This window comes from Cryptomeria japonica, chromosome 10, assembly GCF_030272615.1.
Source record: "Cryptomeria japonica chromosome 10, Sugi_1.0, whole genome shotgun sequence".
NCBI lineage: Eukaryota > Viridiplantae > Streptophyta > Pinopsida > Cupressales > Cupressaceae > Cryptomeria > Cryptomeria japonica.
In genome coordinates, this window is record NC_081414.1 from 40640141 (window position 1) to 40651712 (window position 11572).

Below are 11572 nucleotides of genomic sequence, written 5' to 3' on the forward strand. Positions count from 1 at the left end.
AATTTAATGAAAGGGGCCATCTAGAAGAGGGTGCCACTTTATGAGGAAGACATAAGGATTTGAAATAAATTAAAAATACATCCCTAGCTGAGCGTGGGATTTGTGAGCCTATTTAAGTGAGTTTTGGAGCTCATTTTTGGTATGAGTTGATATTTTGATATTCTTCTTTGTTGAAGGATCTTGTTCTTCTTGAAGGTTTGCGAGGACCAAATCCCTTACAAACAACATCTTTGACGTTGGTGAGAAACCCAATCTGGAGGATTTCTTGGTGGTTTCATACAAAAATCATGGATTAAGCTTATTGGTGATTTTAATATTCAGAAATTGTTGGAGTTCATTGCACATCAGATTGAAGAGGGTCGACTCAAGGGGTTTTATGAGATTGTTTGTTGTTCCTTCTAGTCGTACTCCTTCCTTGGCTGGCCATACATTCCCATATGTTACTTGAACACCTCCAGCAATGGTGTGAGAGTTTCTTGAGGAGTTCTACTGGGGTTTTAGAGTTGTTTTCTGTTGCTAGGGAGCACACTTGGATATGCAACATCAGTTTGTTCATTTCATGCCTTGGAAGGTGATATTTGGAGAGTGACGTCTAGTTTGCATCACTAATTTGCAACTTTCAATATCAAATCTGAAATACATCTCAAAAATATTTCAATATATGTCATGTCATGAACTGGGTTGTTCATATTTTTGAGATATATTGCATCTCCAGTTTTGAAATCAAATCTGAGTTATTTCAGCCTTGTGGATTTTTTGAAGATTGTAAATTTCTGAGTTATTTAATTGGTGCAAGTATTTCTATTATCATAGAAATATTCTGTACTCTTCTTTCTTCTATAAACAATTGCAAATCAAAAAACAAAACTCAAAAAAAAGAAACAACGCAAAATAGAGTTGCATATTATAGTGGTATCAAAGTAGTGTATCTTGCCATCCTGAGGGGGTTCAATATGATAGAGCGGTGATATGTTAAGATTTGACCAACAACCTTTCACACATCATTACAACACTCACAAGAACAAATCTGATACTAATTTGGTTGTAGAAGAACAAAGGGCAATAGAAGAATAAAATATAGGAAATATGGGTGATAGAAATCCAAGAGATGTAGGAGAAGAACAATTTTTGAATTGTTGGATGCTCTAGTTAGAGGGCAACAAGCTATAGAATAGAGAGCACAAGAATGAAATCAGCAGTCAGGACTTTTGAAAAAAAATTAATGGCTCAGCAGTTAGAAGTGAATATTGGTGCTAACAATGCAAATATTGGAGGCAACAAAGGTCAAAGAGAGAACTTAGTACATGGTGGGAATGCAAATCAGCAAACTTGAACAATAACATCTAGGCCTCTTATGCCTACCTTTCCACCCAGGGCTCAACCACAAGTTGATAACAAGCCCAGAATTACATATTTACAAGATCAATTTAGGCATGATTGTGAGAGTGGAGGTCCAGAGTTTCTGCTTCTCCTGGGTGTTCATCATTGTTTTCACTCAAAAGGTACCAGAGGAGTCTTCGGCTCAAGCCCCCTTATTCTCGGTTCCTCGGCGAGGGACAAGTTCCCACAAATTGGTTCCTCGCCTACTTACTCCCGTGTGTGTGATTGTTTTGATCGCTATATTCTGGTGCTTTCCCTACACTCTCAGCCACGCATGCGTCCTCTACATGTCCACCTCTAGCATCCCCAACACTCCGAGTACTTCCAGGTGTGCTGAACCTAGGTGGATTGTTTTGATCGCCACGTTCCAATGCTTTCCTTGCACTCTTGGCCACACGTGCGTCATCTACACATCCACCTCCAGCGTCCCAACACTCCAAGTATTTCCAGGCCCTGACTCATCCCTATGCTCCCTCCAGTCGAGGGTCGGCGGATCACCTAATCGCTTGGTCTTGACCACCTTGTAGCCTCTTCTCACTTTTATTTGGGTCTACAGGCATGAATCACTCAAGACTGACCCAACTTCTTTTAAGACAATGGCGCCAAAATGTTTACCGCTACAATTGATAAATTAAGTACAAGAAATAATAATGTATATGACAATGCATACCAGACACAACAGTAAAATATATCTTAATTCGCACATGCAATTATTACAGAGAAGAGACCAGAGATGGTTGGCCAAGGATTACAATAGACCCAACTATACCGTACTACCTTCCTTGGCGGTACACAATATATTTAAAGAACCCAACGGCTACTGAGAGGTACACAATCATCAACCAACCGACACATAACTGCCCGAGAGTGACAACCCACATAATACAATTAATTAATACATTATCGGGTAACCAAAATTATCAAACATAACAATAAGCATTTTATGCGAACTACAAGGAGCTTAGGGTGCACAAAGTTAGCTATAACGGCTACTAGTACTCTTACTGTAATTCAACTCAAACAAAATTCAAATGAATAAAATTTAGTCAAAACCATTGTTTAGAAGCTAATATATCATATGACCATAAGAAACTTAAGGTCAAGTTTTTAGTAAGTAATGGCTTCCTTTTATTGGAGCAATGTTTTGTCTCGTGCAATTATTACAGCCTATAGACACTAAAATAACTCCTCTAATTATCATTATCATCCTATTGTTATTCATTAATTATAATCATTTTTTAAATCATCATTATCTTCATTTATCTTTAATCATCATTATTATCATTAATTAAATATATATTTATTATTTAATTATATGAGCTAATTATCCATTAAATAAATTAATAAAACTCATAACTATCTTCTCATTAGTTAACTTTCTCATCAACTTATCAATTTCCACATCAAAAAGTCTACTAAATAAATTAATAAAATTCATAATTGCCCTCTCTTGAGTTAACTCCTCAAAATAACAAAATTCCTTGTCGATTTCAGTTAACTATTGTTATGGTAATTTTGAGCTTTCAAACTTGCTTTCTATGTTGTTTCACAGATTCTCTTTTGATTTAAAATTTGATGCTTGCATACGCTAAATATGTCAAAAAATTTATTTTCCTTGGTTGATTATATCGTCATTCTAGGATCTATTTGTACCATCGGTAATTTTTGCAGATACAAAGCCTCTTGCAAGTACTCCAAAGTTTGAGGAGTGTCGTAATAATTAAATAGGCAGCTGCTTCTATTTGAATACCAGTGTGATTTTCAACATAAATAGCCTGAAAATATGGAAATGTGCATTTTATCTTAAATATATGCAAAATGGTTGAATCCTTTTTTCTTAACATGCAGATCTTACCCAGGAAGAGGTTGAAGACATACAATTCAAACAGGTTGTTTTATTTTGCAAATTTATGCTTATTTTATTAAGCTTTTGAAAGCAGATGAAAACAGTGACACTATATTAAATAAATTAATTTTGCATAATTTCTTTAGGAAGAGTTACAACAAAAACAAAAGATTTAATTATAGTTAACTAATAGACAAGGGGTAGCATATGAATGGTTATGACTATTGGAATAAAAGGTATATATAAGAAGATAAATCAAAGGGAAGGAAGAACAATTTAGCAGAGATAATTATTTGTGTTTCCTTAAAGAGATCATTCTAATTGTGGTAGACTGCCAAAGACAATACTAGTCGGATGGTATCCATCTATGCGACAAGAGAAAATGTTTGAGTGTAATCAACACCTCCTTATTGAGTGTACCTTTTTGGCCACCAATCTAGCCTTATGTTTATGAATGCTACCATCAAATTTATACGTAGTTTTGTACACCCACTTTGTACTGACAACTTCCTTACTAAAAGATAATTTGATAAACTGAACTATCTCACTATTCATTGCTTCAAGCCATACATCTTTTTCTTGAGCTTCGTAAAAATCTATGGCCCTTTGCTGTGCATCATTTGAGTCATCAAGGCAAAGTTCACTTATGCATCTGACCTTGTCATTTTCTCAAAATTTGTGTCTGAAATAAAAGTTGGTGGATGACTTTTTTTTGTTTTCCTTTGATATATCTAATATCTTCTTGTTCCCACACTTGAGGATTCAGGTTTTGCATCATCAATTACAATTGGAGGATACTCTTTGTCCTTGTCAGCTACATCAACCACAATTTGATTTTCTTTTATTTCGTTGCCAGTGGTGTATTTTTTTCTTCATGAAATATCCCATCTCTGCTTATCACCAATTTCTTGCTTATTACATCATACAATATGTATGCTTTATTTTTAGATTCATATCCAATAAAAAAATACATTTTAGGCCTTTATCATACAACTTAGATCTTTTTTCCTTTTGTATGTGTGCATAGACAGCACATTTAAACACTTTCAAATGTGCAATTGTTGGCTTAATTCTGACCAAGCCTTTTCAGAAGTCATTCCTTAAATTTCTTTTGTAAGGCTCCTATTTAGCTGATAAAATATTGTAACCATTACTTTTGTCCAGAAAGCCTTATCCAAATTTTTTTCTTTCAACTTACTCCTTGGCATCTCAGTAGCAGTTCTTTTCTTCCTTTCAGCAGCTTCATCTTGTTGTGGAGTGAAGTATCAAGTTACCCCCATCAAAAATACAGTATCAACAGCCCATATGTCCTTGGTAGATGGCCATCACAAACATAAAAAAAAATGCTGTGCAAACAAATAGAAAACTCCCCCTATCACAAATTCTTACAAACTCTTTGCAAATCCTCGCAAACTTCGCTTGTCTTGTAAAATGATATAAAAACACACTAAAAAAACTTTATATTCTCTTTACAAAAAAAATCCAATCACAATCTCTCTATACACATGGTAGTCCCAAAAGAAATAAAACAACCTTATTCCAATGGCGAAACAAAATAATATTTGAGTCACATGAATGGCACCTAATAATCCCTGTTCCTCATGTTAATAAATTACACTTGATGGCTTATTCTTATGCAAAATATACAAGATGTGAAAGCTTCCAACTAAACAGATAGATCTGTGAATTATTCACAGCTTCAATGGCTCCTGACATCTCCTTACACCAAAGATAAGAAGCAGCAAGATATCAGAAATCAGAGACTGCCACACAACATACTAAACAACACTGCATCCTTGGAAATCCAATAGCTGGGCAATATAATTTGATTCTTTTTGGCTGTGTATGCCCTTCCGACATAACCTTGATCACATCTTTCAAACTTGACATGCCCTTCCAAGACATCCTTGATTACACCTCTCAAACTCAATTCATTTTCTCTGCTCATCCACATGCCTAGTCTACGTTTCTTTGTTCACTCTCAATACAAACATGGTCACACAGATCTTAAAAAATACACTTCTTTTGCAACACCTGATTACAGCAGTAGGACCTCCTATGTGCTCCAATAGTAGATAATGGAATAGAGCAGCAGTAGACAGGATGATCTGCAGATCATCAATAGAATGCAAATAATATGCAAAACCCGAAAACTTCTCCATTCAATTATTTGTGAAAGGAAATTACATTTATAAGAAAGAAATCCAAACTAAATGCAAAACTGACTTCTAACTAGCTATCAACTAACAACAAATTGCTTGTTAACTAAAAAATGTCCATTATTATTTTAGGCCCAATGTTGTCATTGGATGATGTTTTAGTTTTCAAAGACCGACTTAGGCCTTTGCATATTTTTGTTCTTTGCTTAATGGCCATTGTTGCCCCCTTACTTGTTTGTAGGCTTGGCATATCACTTTGTACTAGTTTTTTTTTCTTTTCTAATGAACCATGTGAGATCCATCAATCCACATTTGCATAGAAGAAAAGGTTCGTCCTTGTGTGATTTTTAATCTCCCGGCATGACTGTTAGTACAAATTATTCAAAGGCAACCTTACAGAAACTAGGTTGTGGACAAGTAAATAATCACAGACTAACTAGCAGCAAGCCGACTAGATTACAAATAGTATTAAACTAGCAGAACATATGTCAAAATCAACCAACATCAAAATGATAGATAATGATATGCAGATTTCGATCAATGCCAAACTAATAGATAATAAGGAAAAATGTGTTAATGCCAAAACAAACTATATCATCCAACTCTGAATCAATGTTAAAATGGTAGATAATGATAAGCAAATAAAAGGAATTTAACAACTGTCCAGATTCTTTTAACAATAATAACATCGATATGGTGAAGAACTGTCCAAGATTTTCTTGCAATAATAATGCTACCTCTAACTGGCAGTAAATCATCCAAATAGTTACAATGAAGGAAAAAGGATTAGAATTGAGATTTTCACACAATATCAAAACTATCACTAACAGCAACAAGACTGAAAATGATTAATTTCCACAATATCATGAGATAAAAAATACCAGAAACCTCGTGCCATCAATCCAGATTTGTATGGTCAGCTCAAAAAGGATGAATGATAACAAATAACTCTAAAACTCTGATGAATCTACAGAATTGAAGCTAATTGCAAGTTGTACAGCCTGATATGAAAAGGTAGAGCCTGCCAGTAAGATGTGTGACCAGCATTTAAATACTATTTTTTTATTCTGAACTGGATACAACCTCATTCAAATGGTACAAACCATAATGATATTACCTGCTGCAGCCAATAACAAATCCCAAACAGAATGGCAGGATTTTATTCAAATTTTCAAACTATATGATCAGAAGTGGTAGTTTGATGTGCATCAAACTGAATGTGATTATAGCGATTCACTTCAATAATCGGTGCAGCCTGAAAACAAGGATAAATAACAACAAAATCAATGCCCAAACTCATAAACCCTATGGTGAAAAATGTATTTTCTTTTGTAAATATGTATGGCCTAGCTCGAAGTGTAAAAACCCTATAGTGAAAAATGCATATTCTTTTGTAAATATGTATGGCCTAGCTCAAAGTGTACAACCATGCTTTAGACTTATAAAAGTTGCAATTTCAACTCACAAATGGTATGGCCTGCACATGATGTTAAAATCTCTAAAACATATCTGATGAGCAACAAATTCATGCATGACTAATCCTGATCCAGAAAAGAAATCAGCAAACCTCGAATTTTTGAATTTTTTTTTTTTCTTCTATAAAGTTTATTTTTTTGGAATGATTTTTTCTCTATTTTATGGAATTTTTTCCAGATTAATTGAAAAACTCTTTCTTTTGGTTTGCCAAGTTATTCTCGAGAAAGACTTCTGCTACTACGATAACTATTATTGATGTATTCAACCAATTTTAGGTTACTATTACATGTCCTGTGGGATCCTTTTTTTATATTTCTAAATGGCATAGAGTTGAGGTGGATCTTATTAATATTGTTTTCCCTTCTTTCTAACTTCTTGACAGTACCTTTCACAATCAGCTCTAGTAATCTTGGCATTGCTTGTTATTCTTCTGGATTTGACCGTGTAGTTTTTGTTGTTGCCAACGTTTTGGATCAAACACTATGATCCATCATCAGGACAAGAGCAAGAGAACAGAAAATCTTGGCATTTTTTATATTTTGTTGTGTAGCACTCACCAGGAAGTGGTGGGGAGATCTTGTTAAATCATAGAGTGGAAATATGTGCTTTTCTTTGCATGCAAGCAACATGCTATGCCTAATTTCATCTTTTATCAATAGAATGGATTTCTTAGAAGGAGGCTATTGCTTACATCCAAATAAGAAAATCCGTTCCTATTGAATTAACTACAGTTCAATTGAAACCAACTAAGCTTTCCATTTGATAGATTATTTACTAGCTTTTGTACTATCAGGCATGGCTGATATATTTTTGGCGAAGAGCCAAAACTCACAAAGTGGTAGATATTGCTGGTGAAAGGCTTCAATACTGGATTAGTCGGAATAATCAGTCGCCAACATCTCGCGATGTAGTTGATGGTAATTGTGTTTTGGCTTTCATCTTAGCAGACTTATGGCTGTTTTTCATCTCAAGATGCTTTGATCATGGCAGTTCTTTCAAGTGTGTTTGATTTTACTAACTTTGGTAAGAAATATTTTATTACATCGACTAAGATATCCTATTGTCTTATCAGTTCAGAGAGGACTGATGGAACTACGGAAGCTAGGCATTGAGGACCGGTTATGGGAGGCTTCACGCAATGAAATCCCCTAAGAATTCAGGAATTCAAATGTTGATGATCATTTCAAGCTGCAAATGGCCTAACCTAAGTTTGGCTTATAAATAAATGCATTCTTGAACTAGATTTTCTTTTATCGGTCTCCACAGTTCAAACTTAATTCATTTGCTTTGTTTTTTTATTGTAAGAAACAACCTTAGATTTTTCAAAACGCGGACTCTGTCAGGTGACTCATGGTACAACCCACATTTTTTTGTGAATGAAAACAAACAAACTTATTATGTACAATAGTTCCAATGCTTCTTGGTGAAAACACACTACTATTTTTAAACGCTAGAAATATCTCAGTAGATTCTAATTCATACTCATGCATTCCAATCTGAGGCAGAACATGAGGGTTGCAAGATTGGTGAGGAAAGTTACACCAACTAGTACTTCTTGATGGTTATTGCGAGGGAAGTTCGATTACAAGGATTCTGTTTCTGAAAGGCTTCAGTTAGAGTTTATCTAGAGTGCAAACTGCATTTTTCTATTTTTTATGTACATCCATAATGAATTATCTCTTGTAGTAGTAGTGTCAAAAGACAGCAGAATATATCTGTTCTTTTATGAAATCAGGCAACTGTAATAATTAGAGGAGAACAGCATCACATAAGATTGTTGTGCCAGAAATGCTAAATCCTATGACTTAATTTGTATTGAGGTTTTATTACACATTGCAGGATAATGCCTAGAGATATTTAAGTACATAATTCAAAATGAAATTCACGTGTTCAACAGAACATATCAGAGAAATACACTAAAAATCTGGAGTTACACTCCTACATATTTTGACAACGTATTCTCAAATCCCTTTACTGATTCATCTTAATATATCGTTAGCATTTTCATCGTTATTTTTTTTATATCAAGGGAACAAGGCAGCAAGACAAGGTGGAGTTTTTAAATACTTGTATATGGAACTTTTTTACATGTTCTGCTTTTTTAACCTCTGACGACTTCAAAAATCTGAAAATATTCTCTGTTCAAATCCACGTTGCATCTAACACTGAAACCAAAAAAATTAGGGAACATTAAGGATATATTCCGGTCTAGATTTAATCCTAATTTTGGGAATACGATCAAGTTAATAGGTAAAGTATGTCTAAAAATATCATATTAATCTTTCAATATTAATAATATTATACTTGAGGACAGTTTCAATCCTTCATAACTAATAATATTAGATTGAGGTAATTAGGAAGTTAACTAATTTAATAATGAGATAGACAAAACTGATGAATGAGATAAACTCATAGTAAGTCGTAATCTAGGTAGAAGTGTATGACATAATTAAAAATTATTTAATTGAGTGCATGAGAATAAAAAATAAGTAAAATTAAATTAAAAGAATAATAATATTTATTTTTTAACTTTTCATGTATTAAAGTGTCAAATACATTAAATTAAATTAGAATTATCAGATTTTCACAATCCATAATAATATCTATAGCTGCTCCTAGATTTGATTGTGACTTTTTTGCATCAAAGTTTCAAAAAAAAGTCACACAATCAAATCCAGAAGCAGCTATAGATCGAATTAAATGTTTTGTAGTTTTAATGGGCAAAAATAATATATACTTGACTAGAAAAAATAAACTAAAACGTATACCATGAATTTAAAAAAGAATAATTGTCTAGTAGACATAATATTTCCCAATCTATGAATGGTTTCCCCTTTTGTTGTGTGTGTTGATTCATAAATGAGATTCTCTTGGGGTTGCTTAAATTATAACTTAAAAATTTAAAAGTGACTAAATTTTATTAAGTTCCTTATATAGATTGAAGTTTTTTAGTTTGATAGTGAAGTTGAATGTAATTGAATGAGTTTATTAAGATTTAGTTTTATTAAATTAAGAATTTTCATATCACAAGATATAAGGTCGGTTAGGATGTGCTACAAATGAATATGATAGAATGGGTACCCCTTCCAACTTGAAAAGGTCAATTATTCATATAATTCAAACTCATACTTCCAATATCAATAAAATCCAATTTAAATTTGTAAAAGTCTAATTTAACATATTTCTTATTATTATCTTTTAGCGTCATTAATATTTTTCTAGAAAACTTAAATCTATTTGTATTTCTCGATATTATGACATTATATTTATGAACGATGAAGAAGATGACTAAATATATTCTACCAATTCCCAAACACACAACGCCACCGAAAATCTTGCCAAGATCAATTGCAACGCGCTAGTTCACCAGGAAAACTGCATAACACGAAAAATCATCACCGGTTGATAGAAACAACCAAAAACTCACACAACGATCAATGTGGATCGCCAAAACAAATAGGACATGACTAAGAAAACACTAGCAAGCACGTTAGAATCATCAGGAACATCTGCACCAACACCACTTATCAGATCTTCATCGGTCAACGTCTGAAAGCTCAAGAACACAACCAATCAATAATTGCCACAAAGAAAGATAACTTGTGGAGCACCAAATCATGATCCATCTAAAATGAAGATACACAAGACCATACCAAACAATATCCCAAAGACTCAGCACAAGATCTTATCACACTGGAATATATCGGAGGATATATTGAACTTTGCAAAATAGTGATCATCAAACCAACACTACAAACCGGATCATAAGATCTTCCCAAAATGCAATCACCAGAGCAATACACAGGAATATGTTGACATCAATGACAACAACATATCCTAGAAGCAGCAATGACCAACAATATCCAACAATCTCCCCCTTTGGCATTGATGACAACATATGAATGTGAGAAACAATCAGTGCAAAGAAAGAAGATATCTCCAACAAACTCCAGCAAACTCCTTCTAAGATCAGGACATATAAATAAGTTTTTCACATGATCTCTCTCGCCCTTTGAAATAAATGCCAAAGATCTCAAAATAGAAAAACAATCTCCCCCCAAAAACAAAGACATGAATCTCTCTCCCCAAAACATAGACTACTCTAGAAAAGGAGCAGCACCAACTCACCAATCCGGATAAAAGGATAAGGCTTGTGAAGTCCATCGGATTGATGCAACTCAATGCATCTAGTTCTCATTAGGAGGGGTGGATACCCCTACTTGTCTCTCAAATAGATAAACGTATCTGCAGGCAAAGGCTTAGTAAAAATATCAGCTATTTGTTCCTTTGTAGATACATATTCCAACTTCACCTTCTCTTCACTGACTTGCTCTCTCAAGTAATGATATTTGATTGACACTTGCTTAGTCTTTGAATGTTGCACTTGCTTTTTTGACATGTTAATAGCACTAGAATTGTCACAGTATATAACAATAGGCTCATCATAAACAACTCTGATATCTTTTAACATTTGCTTCATCCACACTACCCGAGTGCAATCACTAGCAGCAACAATGTACTCATCTTCAAGAGTAGATAAGGACACTGAATCTTGTTTCTTACTAGCCCATGAAACCAACTTCTTACCCAAAAAGAATGCTCCACCGGTAGTGCTCTTCTGGTCATCAACATCGCCAGCCCAATCAGCATCAGTATAGGCACAAAGCATGAAATTGTCATTCTTTAGATACCATAAAACCATATTCCACAG

General features: G+C 34.0%; 1 protein-coding gene across 5 annotated transcripts in view; it reads left to right on the forward strand.

Moving 5' to 3' along the window:
- LOC131062834 (coiled-coil domain-containing protein SCD2) overlaps nucleotides 1-8266 on the forward strand; it is a 197152-nt gene extending 188886 nt beyond the window's left edge. For 2 of the 5 annotated variants that reach the window (XM_057996577.2, XM_057996578.2), the window contains exons 14-17: nucleotides 3052-3095; nucleotides 3228-3269; nucleotides 7655-7778; nucleotides 7934-8266. In XM_057996577.2, coding sequence (XP_057852560.1) covers nucleotides 3052-3095; nucleotides 3228-3269; nucleotides 7655-7778; nucleotides 7934-8013 — 290 coding nt within the window. In that variant the 3' untranslated portion in view covers nucleotides 8014-8266. The remainder of the gene's footprint in view (nucleotides 1-3051; nucleotides 3096-3227; nucleotides 3270-7654; nucleotides 7779-7933) is intronic. The other 3 variants (XM_057996579.2, XM_057996580.2, XR_009110966.2) reach the window with 2 other exon arrangements.
- Nucleotides 8267-11572: the final 3306 nt, after the last annotated feature.